At 39.8% G+C, this 22,696-nt stretch overlaps 1 protein-coding gene and 2 non-coding genes across 3 annotated transcripts in view; all 3 read right to left on the reverse strand.

Moving 5' to 3' along the window:
* Positions 1-35: 35 nt before the first annotated feature.
* trnas-aga (transfer RNA serine (anticodon AGA)) lies at positions 36-117 on the reverse strand. Its single transcript has one exon. It is a non-coding gene; the product is annotated as a tRNA-Ser (tRNA).
* Positions 118-959: 842 nt separating this feature from the next.
* On the reverse strand, positions 960-1,032 carry trnav-cac (transfer RNA valine (anticodon CAC)). Its single transcript has one exon. It is a non-coding gene; the product is annotated as a tRNA-Val (tRNA).
* Positions 1,033-3,223: 2,191 nt separating this feature from the next.
* The window catches only part of st6gal1 (ST6 beta-galactosamide alpha-2,6-sialyltranferase 1), a 22,032-nt gene continuing 2,559 nt past the window's right edge, over positions 3,224-22,696 (reverse strand). Inside the window, exons 3-7 of the mRNA XM_008278100.1 lie at positions 21,708-21,972; positions 18,198-18,295; positions 12,387-12,488; positions 11,023-11,197; positions 3,224-9,092 (exon numbers count right to left, since the gene is read on the reverse strand). Coding sequence (XP_008276322.1) covers positions 8,821-9,092; positions 11,023-11,197; positions 12,387-12,488; positions 18,198-18,295; positions 21,708-21,972 — 912 coding nt within the window. The 3' untranslated portion in view covers positions 3,224-8,820. The remainder of the gene's footprint in view (positions 9,093-11,022; positions 11,198-12,386; positions 12,489-18,197; positions 18,296-21,707; positions 21,973-22,696) is intronic.

Genomic DNA, 22,696 nt, shown 5'->3' on the forward strand with positions numbered 1-22,696 from the left:
TTGCTGATTTGCTTCAGCATTTCAAAACAGTCTCACGTTGTCGGCAGGATTCGAACCTGCGCGGGGAGACCCCAATGGATTTCTAGTCCATCGCCTTAACCACTCGGCCACGACAACCCATGCATGTGATCAATTTCATAAGATCAGCTCCATCTTCAAAATATGGAATGCAAATAATGAAAGTATGACAAAACACCAAATGGTCTTCAGTTTATAACACAGAAAAACAGCAAATCCTCGTTTCTGACAAGCTGTAACCACAGATGGTTTGAAGTTCAGGACTGAAGACTTTTATGTGACACATGCTCATACAGTGCAGACAGTAAAATGCAATGACTGTTCCACATGGCTCTGCAACAACAACACAACATGATACCAAACCGTCCTAAGTGATAATAAGGGTCATAAATAATGAGGAGTAAACAGATTGTAACTCTAAAGTGATGCACATCTATACGTTATATATATATCTACATTTTATTGAAAATTAATTCACTGATCATCACAATGTTTGACAACTGTTTCATAAAATAGCACATTAATGCTGCGTACTGATGTGGAAAAGTGATCATCTTCTGCCACAAACTGATGCTCACACAGTTTGCAGATCATTTGCCTTTTATACTTCCATCGCATTTTGATTACATTTGTGGTCATTTCTTGTACTGAAACTTCATTTGAGTTCATTACTGCTATTTGCACTTTGCCTATTTATATGTGTTTTAAAAAAGAAAGCTTTAAAACTGAGATATATTTTGTGGGTCTTTTGGTGCAACAGAGAAGACAAATGTACCAAAAATCTCATTACATCCGTAGTGGTCAGTGAGTCCAGTGAACTAAGGTTCTCATTCATGTTCTGTTAAACCAACATGGCGAGCAGTGAGTCACAGAGTACTTTATGAGGCTAACTTTACTTTTAAAAAAGTGGATTTCAGAAAAAAGAAAAAAAAACTAAACCATGTTTCCGCCCGGTTTCGAACCGGGGACCTTTCGCGTGTGAGGCGAACGTGATAACCACTACACTACGGAAACTGCTGGTAAGCGCTGCGTTCAAGGACATCACTCAAAGCTGGGACCAAGTCCTCACTACGCAAGTTCTCGACGTATTTTCAACACAAGTTAACGTTAACAGAAGCTAATTGTAAAAAACTACAACTTACAACATTTCTGTTTTATTAGAATAAATTTTTAGCTTGTTTCTTGTTTGTTTGTTTTTTTGCTTGATGCAGAAATAATAGTAGTAATAATAAAGTTTATTTGTATAGAACTTTTTAAGAACAGAATTCGCAAAGTGCTTTTACATAATAAAGAAATACAACACACAGGGACAAGGTAACAGGAAAACAACATGTGTCAAAAGGACAGGCAAACACTCAAAATATAAAAATACACACAACAAACATGGAAAAGAACAGGCTGGGTCACTATTGGAAGGTGTACCAGTAAACCTGACTAAAAAGACGACATCACAGAGAGGAATGAAGACAAAAGCTGAAGATAAAAGTAGAGTAAGAAAGAGAAAAGAGAGAAGGACAGCAGGCAGTACCAATATAAAAAGGGAAAAGAAACCGGCGAAAATCTAAAAGAGAAATAAAAGAGAACATCACTCGAAAGCGAGTCCATAAAAGTGGGTTTTTATGAAGTGATTTAAAAGAAGATACTAAATCTGCAAGCCTTACTTTCTAAGGTAGGTCGTTCCAAAGCCAAGGGGCCCTCACAGGAAAGGCCCAGTCGCCTTTGGATTTGAGCGTCGACTTTGGAACAATCAGGAGGGACTCACCTGAGGATCTGAGCTGTGTGTGGGGATATACGGGGTTAACATGTCTAAAATACAGCCAGGGGCAAGGTCCTGGCGAGCTTTAAAAGTGATCAGTAAAATCTTAAAATCAATTCTAAACCAGACAGGGAGCCAGTGGAGAGAAGCAACAACATCTCTCACCTCCAACTTCTGAACAAGTTGGAGGCGAGAGATGGATTTTTGTGAGATGCCAGATAAGAGGGAGTTGCAGTAATCGAGACGGGAGAAGATGAGGGCACGGATGAGTCTTTCAAGGTCTGACTGAGGGGGGATTGGTTTGATTTTGGAGATTGTTGTTAGCTGGAGGAAACAAGACTGGATGGTTTTATTAATATGGGGGGTAAAGCTGAGGTCTGAGTCGAAAAGGACACCTCGGTTTCTGGCAACAGGTTGAACATTTATGGCAAATGAACCCAGATTGTTGTCGGTAAGGCTGTTCCGGGGATTTGGAGGATTGAAGAGAATGATGTCTGATTTGGAAAACAGTAAAAACAGTTAAAAACAGCAGCTAGGTCTCAGCGGGAGGTGTGTCTGTGTGTCATCCGAAAGTTAAACTTCTAAAGTCTGGTTTATGTTTTCAACAAGTGAATTGACATTTCTCACTTAAAACTATGTAAGCTGGTGGTTGTAAGCTAGCTGCTGGTAGCACATTCAAGTTAGCTAATGCTAATACAGCTAAAAACACACAAGAATGGCTCAGAGGAAAACACTGGATTATTCTGAAGTGGCCTTCTATGAGCCCTGATCTAGATCCTATTGAACATCTGTGGAAGGAGCTGAAACATGGCGTCTGGAGAAGGCAGCCTTCAAACCTGAGACAACTGGAGCAGTCTGCTCATGAGGAGTGGACCAGAACACCTGCTGAGAGGAGCACAAGTCTCATTGACAGTTACAGAAATCATTTGATTGCAGCGATCGCCTCAAAAGGTTGAGCAACAAAATATTAAGTTAAGGGTGCCATCACGTTTGTCCAGGCCTGTTTCATGAGTTTATTTTTTAAAATAATTCTGTTAAACCACGGTTCAAAAGCAATGTCTGATTTTCATTGGTTCATTTTCATAGAATTTTTATTTATTATTACTTTTTGTCAGATTCAAGTTATTTCTGTGACCGTTGTGGGTTTTTCTTTAACTAAACGAGGGCGACCAACTATTTTGTCCACGTGTATGTCTGTACCAAGTAGCATTCCGCTCCAGAGTTGTCAAGTCATTTCCTCGAGATACTGTCAACCGATTAATCCTCTGGAAAGCATGAATGCTAGCAGCACAAAAAAATGAAATAAATTTTGTGTAACAAATGTAACATTTGTTTTGATTTCTTCAGTCAGAGTGTGATTTCTCAAACCTATTCCAGGACCTTCGTGAGGATGCCAAACCTCAGGTTGGGAAACACTGTATCACAATTACACAAGATTTCAGCGACATCTTTAAAAAGAACACATTATTTTATTTGTAACCATCCTTCACTTAAGTACAAGCAATCAATATTTTTTGGTATTTACACTTCAGGCTTTTTATATTTCACAATCAATTAAAGGAAAGCTGAACTAAAACAGGAACAGATGGTGGAAAAATCAATGTTGGCAATGTAAAATGCTCACAAAAGTCATTGTATGCGTCTAGGCTGGCTGAAAAGATTGTTTTATTTGCAATTTTGTTCTCGCATCAAGAGTCCAGAAGCATAGAAGAAAGAAAATCTAATAAAGAAAGACATGAAAAATACATTAACCACACAAAACCACATTTAACAGCTCAACAACAACCAGCCCTCTCAGAAACCAAGAGGATGAAGGCAAAGCAGAGGAAAAAGTGCATCTGTAAGCTAAAATAATGAAGCGTCAGAAGGCTTTCAAACGCACGCTGATTTGGGACAAGAGTGCATAGGGAGAAAATGTTCTCCTAGTTTTCCTCAGTAATGCAATGACATCAATTATTCAAGTGTTTGCCTCCTAAATAAATTATAAAGTTCTGGTAAAAACTAGAAGCAATTAGAAAAACAATAACATAGCCATTTTGTTTCTCAGATTCACGTGAAACTTAGCATGTTAGTACTGTGTCTTTTCAAAAAGCAGCTACTATATAGTACTATATATTTACCTTACTGTATAAAATTTGTATCCGATAAAAATGCATAATTGACGTGAAAAAATAAAAATAACAGCATGTAAAAACCAACTGCAGTGGCTGCAATGTGGCTAATAACAGCTAGCTGGTGAGATAGCCTTTGCTACAGCTAATTTACCCACTTTTTAATGTGTTGTGTATTTGAAAAAATAATTTCATGCTCCAACAGTTTGGAAATTTATATACCACATAAAGAACGAAGCTACATCCGATTACAATGGAGAAGGAACACCAGATATTCTGGTCCTGCTAACTGCTAACTAGCCTAGCAAAAGTAGCAGTAGCTGTTTGCATCTTGCGCCAGTGAAACGCACTCAAATTGAGGTGGTGTAAATCATATACTTAATCTAAAATAAAACTGATTCTCTCAACATTTCCCTGTGTTTACATTCAGTGTGAGCTCCTGTGTTGCTTTGTGCAGTTTGTCCTGATAGAAAGTGTGAAAAATCAAGTATTTTAGACACATCAAAACCATCTTCCAAGGAGCAGCGTACACTAAAACCAGGCTCATTGTCCATTTGCATGCTACTAACAACAGGTTTAACGTCAATTGTGGAGAAAAACGATGAGCTGCATCAGTGCCATGCGGATACTTTCTCTGTTTATCAGAGATTAATTCTCCAGTCGCTACACTACTTTGGAGAAAACTTTTACAGATGGTTCACATGCATCGGTATAAATAGAATAAAAGTGCTCCAGAGGCATGTCTTTACTGTGTGCTGTGAAAATACAGAAACCATGAAGATGTTGGCAGAATGGAGTTTTAATTCCTGAAACATTTTACAGACGCAAACCTTGAAAATTGGAGTGAAGAAGAAATTACCAGTTAGTTAACTTGCTAGGAAGTCAGCTAGGCTAATGGCTACCCAGCTTAATTTTAGATTTATGAAATTAGCTTTTTCAGCATACTGTTTGTAAGAGTACTTACGCATTTAGCTAGAGAGAAAAACTGTCTTTAACCAAATAAAGAATAAATAATTGCAGAATTACGTGTCTCCACAGAATGGAAACCAACGGAAGCACAACTGGCATCAATGTGGTACTAAATAAATGGAAGCATTATGGCATTTAGCAGGGTATGCTAGCAGCTGGTTGAGAAAAACAATCTGCAGGTTTTAAAAATGTAATGTGAGAATTTTCTTAATATGGGAACATTATGACCGTGTGTGTTTTCTAACAACAAAAGACTTATGTTCACATACGCTTAGCATCAGTTAGCATTTATGGGGAAGCCTCTGTAGAAAGAAGGAGTTATTATTATTATTTTAGTTAACCACAAGATTGGACATTAGTACACACAGAGGTACCAACAAAAGCTAACTTTGTCTGGTTTAGCTGAGCATTTATATTTCTACTAGCTGCTGTTTCCCAATGAAAGCGTATCTGCAACATCAGCTAGCTGAGGATAAATATATGAAGCGAATAGTTTATTTTAATTGGTCTCTATGTAGCTTTATTTCTAAATACTAAAAATATCCATATCCATATATATAGTATGATACTTAACGGGCAGGTTTAGCTAGAAAATGGCATTCTTTTCAAAACTCAGGCCTAGCTTAACTAATGTACACCACGTTCATTTTGCGCTAGTAGCAGTACCATAAAGGTTTTCTTATTCTTAATTTGCTTAATTCTTAATTTTCCAAATGTTTGAAACCTTATATTTGTTCATAGCATAAACCTAAAAGGTGCAACTGAATCAGCTTAGCTTAGCATTAAAACTGGAAAAAGCTAATGCAGTAAAACCTCCCCATTAGCCACGATTTGTCGTATTTGCATTTAAACAAAAGACATTATGGTGATAGTTGTTGGGCTTTAGGGGTGCTGGTGGTTGTTTTTATAATGTAAGGGAGCACATCTACGCTTGTGAGCAGCTATCTTACCAGGACATTCTAACTTAGTTGACGGTTTAGGAGATAAAAACTTATTTAGATAAACCACTTTTTCACTGAATCACAGTTTTCGTTTGTAGAAATGAAACTCCATTCTGCTTTGCATCGCTGAGCCACAGAGTCACAGTAAAGACCGTCCTCCTGGGTCGATAATATATACACTACGTAAGGATTACAAAAAGATTACTGAGAGTAGGTCGTTACAGGGTAGACAATATTAGTACAAAATTTGAGACTCTTGTTTTTTTTTTTTTACTGGAGTGACATATTGTTGGGTTAGAAGTCAGCTCGTCTGCAGGCAGTATTTTCTTTGATAAATAGGTTTAATAAGGTGTGTATACAGGTGTGCAGATGTGTGTGCCATGTAGAGACATTCATTCATTCGTTGTCTTCTGCTGTCTGACCTTGAGATGGATTCAGACAGTCAGGACAAGGATGCATTTAGCCTAGCTTAGCACAAATAGTGGAAGATAAGGGAAACTGCTAGCCTAGCTTCAACTGTGTGAGTTGAGCCACCTGTGTTTCGTTTTTTACCGACTGTTGGTATGTAATATTTTATGACTTCACTTAAACTCTCAAGGATGTTTACCTATTTTGGCAAATTTTGTTTCAAAATGACTCGACTCCACGTTGTAAACTTGTCTGACAAAAAGCCAAATACAGTTTGTTGTAACTAAGCCTCGACATCCTGCAAACTAAAAAAACAAATAAAATGCTTTTGGAGCCCTGAAAATAGGGCCGTAAAATTCCTGTTGTTAAATTATGTTAGGGAAGCTGTATTGGCAGTGAAGGATTGATCGATCCACTGATCTAGAAACCCAATCTTTACCTGTTGTGTAACTTCACAGGTGCCTGACTCTACCAGCAAACCTTTTGGGACGGTCGAGCATCTCGAAAAAGAGCTCCGAAAGAATTTATACAGCCAACAGCTTTGCAAAGTAAAAATCTAAATAGAAGTGACAGAATAACGAACCAGTTACGCACATTTCAAAAGGTAGAAGCCCTCTCTGTGCAGGTCTGCATGGTGGAAGGTGCATTTAGACCTGTGTGAGGACATTTTTGATTAAGTTAAGGACCATACCACTGATTTAGCACGTTTCAGTCTGTATACTTAGTTATACTGATTCAAATTTAGAAAAGTATCCCATCAGATTTTAGATTGGGGTGTTTAGCGCTCATCGTTGGTGTCGGTTTGTTTAAATCGGCCACGCAAGAGCTCACAAAAGTGGGTTAATCTGATGCTTAAAATACCCCTAACAAATGCACTATGAAGGAAATCAGTGAGCAATTCAGATGTGGTTTTAAAGATTTATATCTTCAGTGGGAACCAATCGGCTTGGAGCCACAGACAGAGCAGGAAGGTCTTAAAGAGCCCATATTCTGCTTTTTGAGTGTTGTCCTCTCCTTTAGCGTGTTATAGTTATTTTTGTGCGCAGAAACTTACAAAGCCCAAAGTTACAAACCACCTGAACCACCTTTAATGCCTCATTTAAACGCTTTAAACACTTACTTATGTCATCCTGTTTACGTAACGCCTGCCTACCAGCTAGCTTGACCCTCAAACAAAGAATGAGCAGCTTCCTCACACTTTTCTCACTCAAGCTGCTTCTGCTAAACTCCAAAACGTCTCAGCGACGAGCAAGAAAAAAGCTCCGCTGTTGGCTGCAGGAGTGAACACGAGAGTCTTCATGTACTCCCAGAAACCGAGGAACTAAAGACCCAGTGGATTACTTTTATTTTTGATGACATCCCTGCACCACAATGGGAAAATCCTTAGTGTTAGCACACTGAAGAGCTAAAGTGGCTAATGGTTCCATTAGCATGATGGAACTGAAATGCTAACGGTTGGCATTCAGAAATTGGGGAGACTTGAAGATCGTTTGCCATAATAACTTGTTTCCAACCTCAATACTTTGCCACATTGGTGCAGACGTTCTTGCATTCAGTAGTTCCTTAGCGTTAGCCTTTTGCTAATACTCGTGTCCCTCTTCATGAAGCATTCCCTGACTGACTCCGGCTAACATCTCCCTCCTGCCTCTCCTCAGTCCTTTCCTGGATCCACTCGGCCCGACTGACGGGTCTCCCTTTTCGCTGCTCAGCTTATTCCAGCAATTATTATGATACGTGACGTATGAGGACGATATTCTATTTTTTTAAACATCAAATTGCAGAAGCATATTCAAGTAGGCTCCAAAAAATACAGTTCTACACCTGTAAATGTGCAGAATGTGGGCTCTTTAAGAGATGGTCTGAAACACTGTTGGTTTGTTGTCAATAAGAAATGTAGGAACTTGCTCACTGTGATGGATGACGTTTCTTAGTTAAGTCTCGAGTATGAAAACAATGTGAAACTGCTTAATATATTAGGGTTTTGTTGGCCTAATGTGCAATGAATCATTATTGTAAGCGTGTATTTATAAACTGTATAGAGTCACTTGACTGGAAATAGCAATACATTAATAATTTAACCATAAGAGGTGTCAGCTGATTTGTTGACATCAACCAAAACTGTAGAACCTTACAAATGTGGTGTGTTTCAGGGCCCTGAAGATAAATTTAAGGAGATAATAATCAGAAAAAAAACTAATTTCTGTCACTTCTGCACCAAAATGTGGTATTTTTTTCAAACTTAAGGGTTTAAATGCTGGATGTTTAACCTCTAATCCTAAGGTGATTAAAAGGTGAATGTTTAGCAGTAATGACAAGTAAACACGACTTTTGGTTGTTTTCAGAAACAGTGGTATGGTCCTTTCACGGGCGATAATTCTAAGTGGAATGTCCTCATAAGGATATGTATGTATACAGCAGGCACATGTGTCAGCTGATTGGACTCGAGTGTGTTTGTGTTTGTGTGTGATGACAAACAGATGTGTTGACAGCCTGGATGCAACGACATGTAATATTTATAGAGAGCGTTCCTTTTGGTTCGGCAGTGGTTATGAAGTTTTCATGCGTCTGTCCTCGTTGTTCTTCATGCACGGTTCTGCTTAATGCGCTGTTCTTCCACTCAGTGGTCGGGTTCTCCTCCAGCGGCCTGGGTGCAGTTCAGCCTGCTGAACCCGGGCAGCGTCACCCGTCCGTGGGTGTAGATGTCGCGGTCGGAGCCCTGGTTCATGCGCTTGACCAGGTTCTTCTCGTACAGCAGCGGGTGGTAGGCGCCGAGCGTGCAGGCGGCGTCGTAGAATCGCTGGTAGTAGTGGCAGAGCTCCGTCTTCCTCCGGGACGGCAGAAACTCGTAGACGTGAACCACCTCGCACAGAGACATCATCAGGACGGTGCCTGGCAGGAAACACAGGAAATAACTACTTACACCAAAACCAATGTTTTCTCCAAAGCAGCGGAGCCTCAAAAACTTATTAACTCTATATAACTATTTATGTTGAGTTTAAGAGGCTTTTCTTTGCTGTGTGCTGTGAAACAAGAGAAACGGTGCAAATGTTAGCAGAACCTAGTTTTAGTTCCTCAAAACAAGAATGCAAACAAACAACAAGTAAACAAAACAAGAAGAAATCAGGAAGAACTAAATCGGCGCCATTTTGTTTTTCAGATTCTCGTTTGTTAGCACGGTGTCTTTTCATATTACTCCATTATGATATTTAAGAGCTGGGGGAGGTGTGTGTGGATCGGGAAGTCTGGGCGACTTTGCTAAGGCCGCGACCCGACTCCGGATAAGCGGGAGAAGATGAATAAATGAATGAATGAATGACATTTTACCTAAAAATCTTTATCCCCTACAAATGTGTAATTTATGTGAAAAAAACAAACAAAACCAAACTGCAGCAGCTGCAATGTGGCTAATAACAGCTAGCTGGTGAGATATCCTTTGCTACAGCTAATTTACACAGTGTTTAATGTTTCCTGTATTTGAATAAACAATTTAATGCTCCAACAGTTTGGAAATGTATATACCACATAAAGAATGAAGCTACATCCGATTACAAAGGAGGAGAAACTGCAGATGATCTGGTCCTGCTAATCGCCAACTAGCCTAGCAAAAGTAGCAGTAGTTGTTTCTAGCTAGCGCCAGTGAACCTCACTAAGTTTGAGGTGCATGTCCTTGTGTTTACATTCAGTATGAGCTCCTGTGTTGCTTTGTGCAGTTTGTCCTGATAGAAAGCAGCAGGAAATATGATAGAAAGCTGGAAAATATGATCAGCGAACAAGAAACTACCAGTTAGATAACTAGGTAAGACGTCAGCTAAGCTAACAGGCTACACAGCTTTATGTTAGCTTTATGATTACCAGTTTACTACAAGTAAGAGCACACTCTCAGCTAGAGTAAAGAAATGTTTTACTAAATAAAAATGAAATCATTTAGGGAAATTACTTGAGTGGAAACCAATAGAAGCACAATTAGCATCAATGCCGCGCCAAACACTGGCACTTAGCCTAGTAAGCTAGCAGCTAAAAGAAAAAACAACAATCTGCAGCTTTTTAAAACTACAAGGAGACATTTTTTAATATGGAAACATTATGACCTCGTGTGTTTTCCAACAACTAAAGACTGTTGGTCATTTTTGACGGTAAACAACAGGAATTTCATGTACACTTGGCATCTGTTAGCATTTATAGAGAAGCTTCTGTAGAAATATGTTTATTATTGTTGATGTTGAAAAGTAATAAAATGAGAAATTCTCCAATGGGGGCGAATACTTTTTATAGGCGCTGAAAGGACAAACGATGTCCAGACTGTGAAGCTCCCCAAAGCTGTGATATGAGGCTTTATAAATAAAACCGAATGTGATTTGATTAGGGGATAGAGCGAGCGCCTCACGCCTCTTATTTCCTGGAAGAAACCCTGAAATGTGATTATGAGAAAGTGTTTCTGTGTATTTCCTGTAACATTATCTCCCATTCTTTTCACCTTGACTGCAGGAGACGGCTTCTGATTGAGATGCACAGATTCTGCAGCTGGTGCAGAAGGATTTAACTCGACCTTCAGACTGAACTCTGTCTGAACTGGAGCAGAAACCTGAGTGAATATAGACACCTCGGCACTTCTGTAATCTCTGCAAGCTCCATGCTCATCACTCTGTTCTGCAGCACTCACACAATCCTCCCCAACAGATCAGCAGCAAAACCATCGACCAGATCAGGAAACCCACTGAAAATTATGTCGGAGTAGTTGTGGTCAGAAATGAGCTTCTGAAACACCAAACGGAAAACAGCCATGTGTGTTATGAGCACAGAACAGAGAGGTTTGACGCACCGAGCAGGCCGGAGGACGGCGGGTTCTTCTGGATGGGCTCAGCCATGTTGTCTTGTATTCGCTGCCAGACCTGCCACTCGAAGCGAGGATGCAGGATGTAGAAGGGCTGCAGCGGGTGAAGCCTCCGGTATCTCTGGTACTGGGTGAAGATGGGGTAATCTGTCCGGTTGTACCACTGCAGGATGGAAACACACACAGTCAAACATGTTCGCATCAAACTGCAACAAACTGCTGCAAATTTTAAACAACTTCCTGGACTGTAAGTCAGCCTCATTAACAAACAACACTTGATCAATGGCTGGAATGAATCAAGTGGACATTTTTCCATATGTTGATAAAACTCTTTCAGTTATTAAATGCTATTGATTGGGTTAATTATCGGTTAACAAAACTGTCTAGAATTTGCATCCTTGCTCTAAAGATGTAGCAAATATCCAAAAAATAATAATTATGCAGATTTAGAAATAATTATTGGACCACCTGCTACTTTTTTTTTTTTTTATAAAGACACAAAACAACCACTAAAAGATATAAAGTGACAACAAAGAGACACACAACCACCGTAAAGAAACAAAAAATAACAGAAAACAACCACAAATAGACGAAGACACATCACCACACATACATAGAAAAAGAAAATGACAACAAAAAGATGCAAACTGGTCACAAAGAGACGGAAAACATCACAAAAAAGACACAAAATGATGCAAAGTGGCACAAAAATAACAAAAAGCGAAATATAACAGATACTTAAAATCCACCACTATTAGACTCTAAATGACATAAAATACCTCCCAGAAAAGATCTAACATTACAACAAATAGATACAAAATCAGCACAAGAAGACACAAAGCCTGCACAAAATAGCAAAAAAAACCCACAGAAAGACACAAAATTAGGACAAAGAGGCAAAAAAACACAACAAAATGAAGCAAAAACACTAAAACGTGAAGCAAAACCACTACAAAGAGACACAAAATGAGGACAAAAAGACATAAAATCCTCACAAAACAACCACTATGAGACACAAAACCACCTCAAAAAGACACAAAGTACTGCCCCCGCCCCCCAAAAATAGGACATCATCACAAATACACACAAAGTGACCACAAAAAGTCACAAACCACCACAAAGTGACAAAAAATGACCACAAAAAGATGAAAAATGTCCACACAAAGACAGAGAACCCCACAAAAAGACACAAAAGCACAAAAGAGTGACGCAAAACCACAACAAACAGATGCAAAATGACCATAAAGTGGCACAAAAATACCAAAACAGACTCAAAACCACCACAAAGAGACACAAAATGACCATAACAACACACAAAACAACCACTATGAGACTTAAAATGTTAACATCACCTGTGTGAGGTCAGCAGAGAAGGGGGCGGGGTCCCAGGCCACCAGAACACCTGAGCTGTACAGAGAGCTGGACAGGAAGCGGTGGTCATCCGACGCCATCACCTGTAACACATGGAAAGGTTAACTTTAACACTGAGGCACATATGTACGTTATATCGCTCCCTGTGAAAGAGGATGTAACATTATTAATAATCTAATAGTCAACACAAACACACCGGCTGACCGCACACTGACTCAAAACCTCCAAAAAGAGACACAAAATCCGCACAAAGAGATGCAGAATCACCACAAAAATGCTAAAAATCAGCAAAAACAGACTCAAAACTACCACAGAAAGACACAAAACAACAAAAACAAACACAAAACCACCACAAAGAGACTCAAGATCACAGAAACAAGACTCAAAACCACCACAGACACAAAATCATCACAAAGAATCACAAAACTACCACAAAAAAGACACAAAACCACCTGAAAGAACAAACAAAAACATGACAAAAAGAGACACAAAACCACTGCAAGACTCCATCCATCCATCATCTATCCACCGCTTAATCCTCATTAGGGTCATGGGGGGCTGGAGTCTATCCCAGCTGACTCAGGGTGAAGGCAGGTTCACCTGGACAGGTAACCAGTCTATCACAGGACTACACTTAGAGACAGACAACCAAGCACACTCACATTCACACCTACGGACAATTTACAATCACCAATTAACCTCAACATGTTTTTGGACTGTGTGGGAGGAAGCCAGAGAACCTGGAGAGAACCCACGCTGCACGGGGAGAACATGGAGACTCCACGCAGAAAGAACCGGCGACCTTCTTGCTGCGAGGCAACAGTGCTACCAACTGCGCCACCCTGCAGCCCACTGCAAGACTCAAAATCACCAAATGGAGACACAAAATGATGCCAAAACCACACAAAACCATTAAAAACAAACACGAATCCACCCCAAGGAGACTCAAAACCATCATGAAAACCACAGAAAGTCACCAAAAAGAACAGGCAAAAACATCACAAAAAGAGAAACAAACCCTCAAGACACAAAACTATCAAAAAGCAACACAAAACAACTACAAAGAGACACAGAACCACCAAAAAAAAAAACCTTAATCACCAAAACAGACTCAAGACCACTTGAAATACCACAACACCAATTTCCAAAACACACAAAACCACCACAAAGCGACACCAAACCACCACAGCGGTCCTTTAAAAGGCTGCCGTTCGTCCTGAATCGTACTAACACACGGCCTCAAAGCACAAAACGTCACAATTCAGATGCTCCAGATACATTTCAGATACCAACACCACAGCTCCAACAACATTTCCTTGACAGAAAAAACAGTTTCTTGACTTTTCTGTCGTCTACAGGGACACAAACTCCTCCAATGAACAAAACTCCTCCAACAAGTCTGTGTTTGCTCCATTTTGTTTAATAATCTGGAGCTGGCTGCAGCTTTTCTCAGTTTCACATCACATTAAACTGATTATTTACACCTTCAGAAGGGCTCACTTTGGTCTCTGATGTTGTGATTTTTATTATTTTCTTACATGTAATCCACAAATCTGTCTGTAAAACTAAATTCGGCACAACAAATATTCAGAATAATCACACAAACGTGCCTTGAAAACCTAAAATGCTGCAAAAAGTATTAAAAATCCAGTAAAAAAAAAAAAAAAAAAAAGCACTCTATGGTAGTAGCTGTACAGATAAATACACAAGCGAGTGGAGATGATTCAAGAAGCACTCGAGCGCTCGTGACACTTGTTTCGGCTCCTCCTAGCGACTTGTACTCGCTGTAAAAACATCTAAAAACACCCACCAGCAGCTGATCTCTGCCTCCACGAAAAAACGCCCACAGTCCATCTGAAAAACGGCCAAAAGTTTACAGCGATGCCAAACATGCGAAGGAGACGCGTGTTGAATAATGCAGAGACGAGCTGCATGTTGTGCAGCGTTTCCCTCTCAGTCTGGTTCACACCGAACGTTACGACGACACATTTCACACGATGGGCTCAATGTAAGAGTTTAAAAAACTAAAATGACCGAATACAAATATCTTAATTTAAAAAAAATTTTAAAAAAGAGGACGATACTAAAAGCAGCAGGATCCAAATGGTTTCCACAGCAACCAGTTTTTTTTTAAAACCACCATCATGTAGCGATGAAGCATCCAGTGTTTTACCAGCTGACCTGTTGCCCTTCAAGTATTTTCAGCTGAACTGAAAGCTGGTGGCTGTGAAAGTATTTACAGTTAAAACCAGAAGTTTACATCCACTGTATAAAAAGACATAAAACCTTTTTGTTTCTCACTGTCTGACATTAAATCGGACTAAACTTTTCCTGTTTTAGGTCAGGTAGGATTACCAACATTATTTCTATTTGCTAAACACCAGAGTAATGAGAGAGAGGATTTTTTATTACTTTCTTCAAAGTGAGAAGTTTACATCCATCTCCTCAGTATCTGGTAGCGTTGCCTTTAAACTGCATGACTTGGGTCAAATGTTTTGGGTTTCCTTCCACAAGTCCACCAGTCCCTCCTGCAGCAGAACAGCCCCACAACATGATGCTGCCAGCCCGGGGTTCACAGTTGGGATGGTGTTCTCAGGCTTCAAGCTTCCTCCTTTTTCCTCCAGATGTAACGATGGTCATTAAGGCCAAATGGTTCGGGTTTAGTTCCATCAGAACACAGGACATGTCTCCACTAATGAAGCTCTTTGTCTCTGTGTGCATTTACAAACTGTAATCTGTCTTTTTTCATGTTTCTTCTGGAGTAATGTCTTCTTCCTCTATGAGTATCCTTCCAGTCCATGTCGGTACAGGACTGGTTCCACTGTGGATAATGACTCTCTGACCAGCTTCAGCAGCATCTTCACAAAGTCTTTAGCTTCTGTTCTGGGGTTGATTTGCACATTTCAAACTAAAACACTTCATCTCTGGGACACAGAACCGTCTCCTTCCTGAGCGCTATGATGGCTGGACATTCCCATGGTGGTCATACTTGATATAACTGTTTGAACAGATGAACGTGGAACCTTCAGGCATCTGGAAACTGTACCCAAGGATGATCCAGACTAGTGGAGGTCCACAGTTCTCTTCCTGGTATCTCGGCTGAGTTCTTTAGGTTTTCCATGTTGTCACCAAAGGAAGCAGTGTGTTTGAGGTGTGCCTTAAAATGCATCCACAGGTGTGCCTCCAGTTAACTCACATGTTGTCAATGAACCAATCAGAAGCTTCCAAAGTCATGACATCATCATCTGGGCTTTCCCAAAAAAAAAGTTTGAAGGCATCTTAGTGGATGTAAACTTCTGACTTTGAAGAAAGTAATAAAAAATTCTCTCTCTCATTACTCTGGTGTTTAGCAAATATAAATAATGTTGGTAATCCTGACTGACCTAAAACAGGAAAAGTTTAGTCTGATTTAATGTCAGACAGTGAGAAAAAAAAAGGATTTATGTCTTTTAATTCGGTGTATGTAAACCTCTGTTTTCAACTGCATATGTAACTGTAGTATGTATTCATCAGTGCCTACTTGCCGTCTCCTCATAATGAGCAGTAATCTGATAAGAACGCAACCTCATCATCTGCATAAGCAAGTACCGTCTTTATTTATGAAGAATTCTTTTATAACAGGGCTTCTCAAACTCTGGAATCAGGCCTCACCTGGAAAAATAAAATCTGCAATTCCTTAAATGTCCACTAGAGGCTCCAACAGTGAGTCAATCCCCATTAACCTGCATGTTAAAAGCCCAACTTTACAGGAAAAACACCATGTTTACAACCTGGAACAAAGAAAAAGTTTTGGTCTCTGTGGCTAGTTTCATCGCTCCAGACAGCTGGACGAGATGTGATTCTTCTTGGAACTCACCTGTTTTAACTTTATTAGTTCTTGAAGTCATGCATAATGAAGGGCGTGGCTGCTTTGGGTGACACATGGAGCCACCAAACTGAGCAGTACAGCCGTCTTGTGTCCTATTCCTTGTATTTTTTAGCAGAGTCCCAGTAACACGAGTGAGTAAAAGGTGCTCATTCTAACATAGATTGGGAGAAATTACAACTCGCTCTGGTGGCTGTCGGAAAGGCTGATGTCTACGTAATTACAGTGTGCTGCCTTCCTTGGCGGGAAAAGAAGGATCTGATGAATCTGCCTTTGATTTCCACTGTTTAGCACAATAGTCCTGATTGTACACTGCTTGGGTCTTACTCTGACGGTTTATACGTGTTTCTGTTTCTCTGTGAGACTAAGTTTACGCTCACAAATACACAAAGTCCATCCACACAAAGCTAATCACTGGCAACTTTTCCACATCCTGTTTTCTTGTCTTAAGCTGTCGACGCAGCACGTTTCCTGCAATGTGACGAATAAAGCTCAATTACACTGATGCGTTGCAGGATAGACATTACCTCCGTTTGGCCTCGAGAGCTTGTTAGATGAGCGTAATTACAAGTGATGCATTACAGTCTGCATTCTCTGATCTACCCAAGGCTTGTGCAGCAATATTAAGCAGAGTTAGGATGAGGGAAAGGAGAGCTGGAAGAAAAAAACCCCCAAAAACCTGTGGAATCTGGTGTTCACCTCTACTGAGGCCCCATTTTAGATAATCAGTATTTCACAAATAGGACTTCTTTTTTTTTTGCGTCTGTGGAAAAAGCTCCTCATACGATGGCTTCGCAGTGAGACAGGACTGAGCTCTCTGTGCCGGACGAATGCTTTAAATATTAAAAGCACATGCGGTTTCATGAATAGAGTGTTATGGGGATATGAATGAATACGAATCTCTGCCTTTGTGTCCCAGGCTGCCTCCAAAAAACACTCAATGGCCGGCTTTTCCCAGGAAATGCAAAAGACAGATGAAGACAGATTGAGAGAGAGAAGGACACCATATCCACAGTAAAGCCTATAATCAGGCGTTAAGGCCAATAAATACTGATTTATAGTTAAAAACACACACGGGACAGAAAAGCCTGAGTAATGTATTACAAGGTCAGCGTGTACATCTGACCATGACGGCTGTCTTGGAAATAACATGTTTCCCACTGAGGAGTTTCAGATTTTTCTAAGTTAAAAAAAAGCATTTTAATCATTTTTTTTAAATCAACACAAACACATTGACCACAAACTAACTCAAAGCCAATGTAAAGACACAAAATGACCTCAAAGAAACAGAAAACCACAACAAAGAGACACAAATTACCAAACAGACATGCAAAACCACCAAAAAGAAGTGCAAAACCACCACAGAGGCAAAAAAAACACCAAAAGGAGACTCAAAACTACCACAAAGCGACACAAAATTACCAAAAAGAGACACAAAACCACCAACAAGAAACAGAAAACCACCACAAAGAAACATAGAATCATCAAAAAGAGATTCAAAACTACCACAAAAGGACACAAAATTACCAAAAAGAGACACAAAACGACCAAAAAGAAACAGAAAACGACTAAAAAAAAAACACAAAGCCACCAAAAACAAACACTAAACAATCCCAAAAATCCACAGAATCACCACAAAGACACACAAAACGACCACAGAGACACAAAATCACCACAAAGCGGCTCCATTTTAATGCTGCGCTTGTTTTCCAGATGAACATAACGACAGACTGATGAGAGCATTTCAACATTTCATTCATTCATAAAACAAGAACACAACACTTTCTCTTTTTCAGATTTGCCTTCTGAACTTTATAAGACTATTCTCAGTAACTTCAGGGCTGTAGCACGGCTCCTAGCGTCCCCGTGAAGCCTGCCGAGGTTCAGCACTGTTAACTACACGACAGTCGGTTCCTGCGGTTTTTACCTGCGAGTTGATGAGGCGGATGGTGGTTTTGGAGCCGACGTCTTTCTCGTAGCCGGCGGTGGGCGCGGCGTTGAAGCGCAGCACGGCGTCGTGAGAGTCTGCAGGTTGGAAACGACATGTGTGTTAGGAGGAGCTCGACTTTGTGGGTCTGTTTCTGCACAGAGGAGCCTTTAACCGGCGAGGAGAGAGCTGCATTTAGGAGTCTGGTGTCACTAAATTAAGGAAGGTCACTCTGTACACTGGGGACGAATCCTCAAAGAAAAGAGCGTCTCTGAAACAACGAGGCCGCCCAGCTTCATTCAAGGTGAGACGACACATGCAGATGAGAACAGAGTTACACGTCATGTTTATTTGAGAAAAACACGGCAGCTTCATACAGTCATGCTCAAATGTATTCTATTAAAGAAAAGACAAAATTCACAACAGTCGCTCAAATAACCAGAAAATGAAAAAAGTACGAATAAATAAAAATTTGCTAAATTATAATTCAGTGAAATAAGACATTGCTTTTGAATTGTGGTTGAAAAGAATAAAAAAAACAAAAAAACAAAACTGTCCCGGCAGTGGACCAAAATCAGAACACCTGTCAACAGGAGGAGTCTGACTGAGAGTTACAGGAAACACCTGAAGGCAGTGATCGGCTCAAAATGTTAGTTTATGGGTCCCATCATGCTTGTTTTTGTTTTTTTGTTGTTCTTTTTAAAAATATATATATTTCTGTTGAATCACAATTCAAAAGCAATGTCATGATTTTCATTAAATTTGTCTTTATTATTACTGTTGTCAGTTTCAGCTTATTTCAGTGACAGCTGTTGTTTTCCTTCTTTAATGGGAGATAAATCTAAAGGCGACTGTAAATACTTCTCAAGCGCTGGAGCTGCAGAAATAAAGACGAGAGCTTTCTTCTTCGAGGTTTAACCTTCTGGGCATTTTTTATTGTTTTTCTTTGCTCCTGTCACATAATTTTTCTTCACTGTGGCTCATGTTTCACTGCAATCTAAAGTCCTGCAGCTTCATGCAAACAAACAACATGAAGACGGAGCGAGAACGTTAGAAATCAGAAAAAAAAAATCACGTTTAGTTTCTTTAAGTTTAATTTAAATTAACTGGAATCAGCACGTATGACATTTTTCCAACAGATATTTGACTATTTCCATGTTTACAGCCTCTCTGAGACATTTCACCGTTCTGAATGTGTCCTCCAACAGCTTCTCCTCTGTTCACTGTTTTCGAGCCATTTATTTAATTGTGTTTTGTTTTCCTCTCTGGATTTTTGTCATGTGATTGTTGGTCACAGTTGAATCACTGATGGTTTCTTCTTTGTGCTGAAGTGAGCAGAACAAGTTCCGTTTTTTTTGTTTTTATTTTTGTTTAAATTTTCAAAACGAGATAATAAAATGGTTCACATGAAGTACTGCGATTTTAAGCGGAGATTTGGCTGCTCTTCAGGATATCGATTCTTTTCACAGAAATGTAAAAATTCCACAAATTCTTCCTGCTTTTACAGTTTCTGGCTGATAAGAATAAACGTCTTTTAAAAAAACCCCACTGGTGCCTTTTTGGGGTTCAGAGGGTCTAAAGCTTGTTCCCACACAACTCTGCACAGAGCAGCTAAAAATAGCTTTAAATGACCCCTGGAGGCATTGGGGAAGTTTGTGCATTCATTAAACTGTTTTACAGACGTCTCTCGTACAAAGGGGGTCAACGGGGAGAACACTAGACTCCTGTTTTGCCTGCAGTGACTCAATGTGAACAGAAAACGGACCGGAAATACAGATTTTAAAAGAATGTAGCTTCCTTGGTGCAGACAAACGAATCCCACTACACATGTGGAAGCATCCGAGCAGAAGCTTCAGACTGTGGTTAAAATAAAAACACACTTCTGGAGGAGGATTTCAACGAAGGTCATTCCTGCACATTGTAAATACGTTTATAATATCTTGGATTGACAACACTTGATTTATTTTTTTAAAATCTTTTGTGCTACATACAAAAAAAAAAGCCAAATTCTTTGTATGTGAAAACCTTCTTGGAAACATCGCATGTCATTTGCTGCGATAATACTTGCAAATTGTTTTATGTTGGCCTTTAAATCAAGGAAAACAATCTTTTGTGGTGTGACAATGTGATGTTTTTTATGTGTTTTATCATTAAACTGCGCAACTCAGAAACTGGGGAACAAATTATTATTATTATTATTTTATTCACGCGTCATTCCACCTCAGTTCACCAGATGGCTCGGATCGGGTTGAAAACGTTTGAGGATTGAGGTTTATCATCAAGATGCCATAATACCAAGTGTTAGGGTCATAACTGTGACAGTCTTTGCTACAAAAAATATTTTAAAAATCATCTTTTTTTGCCAAATTTGTGATGAGACCTGAGGAAAGGGACACAATAACCATCTTTGTACATCCATAAGACATACAGGATTTACAACAGACGTCTAAAAAAAATCCCTTTTTTAATTTTTTGACCATGACAACTTAGGAAGAATCTCCCTCAAATGACTTCAATTATGTCTTGATATGACTTTTCATTCATTGGCAACTGGAGCATAAAGTGTATGTAAAGTTGTGATACTTACCATTTTTGAGGATCAATGCCTCAGAGGCTGTAAGTGTCATCTTGGTGGTGGTTTTGTGGCTCTTTTTGGTGATTGTTAGTCTTATTGTGGTGGTTTTGTATTTATTCATGGCGATTTTGTGTCTTTCTGTGTTTGTGTCGTGTCTCTTTTTGGTGATTCTGTGTATTTTTGTGTTTCTTTTTGGTGGTTTTGTGTCTCTTTGTGATACTTTTGAGTTTCTTTGTGGAGATTTTTATACTTATTGTGGTAATTTGGTATTTCTTGGTGGTTTTGTGTCTGTTTGCATTTGTTTTGTGTCTCTTTGTGATGGTTTTGTGTTTCTTTTTGGTGTCTTTTAGTCTGTTTGTGGTGGTTTTGCGTCGCTTTTTGGTAATTTTGTGTCTCTTTGTGGTGGTTTTGTCTCTTTGTGGTAGTTTTAAGTCTGTTTCTGGTGAATTTATATATTGAAATATCTCATATTGGACCACGTAACATTAAAACTTCTGACTTCTGTTGTAAATCCTGTATGTTTTATCAGTGTACAAAGATGGCGCTAATATTTCCTGACATTGACCAGGCCATAGAATCTCAGCATATGCACTGAGGGACCTGTAATGAGGGATTTAAACACCTCTAGTATGGAGGAACTGTGTTCTCAAATTTGAAGTCTGTACCTTAAAAGCTTCTTGAGATACTGTCATCCAAAGTTAGTGTGTCGTTACAAATTTGGCAAAAACTATCACAGTTATGACCCTAAAGTTTGGAGTGATACCATCTTGATGATAAACCTCCATCCCCAGATGTTTTCACCCAATCTGAGGTGGTCATGTGGGAAGACTTTCTGAGATCTGGTGAACTGAGGTGGAGCCAAGAACTACGTGATGCGAGTTTGGACGCAAAAGTGTGGCGTGAAAGGTTAAAGATCCATGTAAGAAATCTCTCACCGATCTCTTTGCCCAGCCCAGAGTAGCGCAGCGACCCGGCCGACGACACCACAGCGCAACTCTTGTATGGCCCGAGGTCAGAGGTCAGCGGCTTCGGCGGCAGCTGGGCGGCCCAGGGCAGCGCCGAGAAGGGCTGGAGGTCGGCGGTCAAAGTCATGACCTCCACGTTGTCCTTTAGCTGGCAGAGGAGCTCAGGACCGCTCAGCTTGGGCCGGCTGGAGACACCGCCGGGGCCCGACAACTGGACTCCATATTTATTCATCGCCTGGAAAAAACACACAAGACTTCAGTCTGAGTTTAAACAAATATACACACAAGTTCAGACACACGTGGGCTTTAAAAGGCATGTTACCTTCAAAAACAACACAAAACCCAAAAAAATGCACACCCGTAATCAGCCAGAAACTGTAAAAACAGAACAAACCATCAGATTTTCAACTTTCCGATGGTCCTTGAACTAATTGTGTGCGATTAGTTGGCCGACACGAAAGCATAAAAAATCGTAACATTTCATCAAAACCACTAGACTAAGGTAAAAATTCACCAAAAATAAAACGTTTGTTCCAAAGAGATTCTATAAAAAAAACAAAAAACTCTGCGTTTTACGGCAGAACCACGCAGTCATGAGGGACTCGGCTGTGGCCAACAGTCACGTGACAAAAATCTTTTTGGGGACTTTTTGGTTGAACTGCAGGCAGTGTTTAAACAGCAAAGAAGAGACAAATATGGGAGCAAATCAAAAATGTAAGTAGTGAATTATCTATGTAGTATGTAGAGCCACAAAATTTCCCCACACCTGTTGAACACGCTAATTCCAATTTATTTAAATTTCCTCTTTTGTTTTCTGTTTTTGTTTGATTTCTGGCATTCTAGTCGGAGATCTTGGAGCAGCTGAGCAGCCACGACTGACTCAGCGGTGACCAACAGGCAGGCAGTGTTTACACAGAACAAGTACGGAAACAATTTAAAATCTAAATAGTAAAATATCT

This window comes from Stegastes partitus, unplaced genomic scaffold (assembly GCF_000690725.1).
Source record: "Stegastes partitus isolate 25-593 unplaced genomic scaffold, Stegastes_partitus-1.0.2 Scaffold115, whole genome shotgun sequence".
Taxonomy (NCBI): Eukaryota; Metazoa; Chordata; class Actinopteri; family Pomacentridae; genus Stegastes; species Stegastes partitus.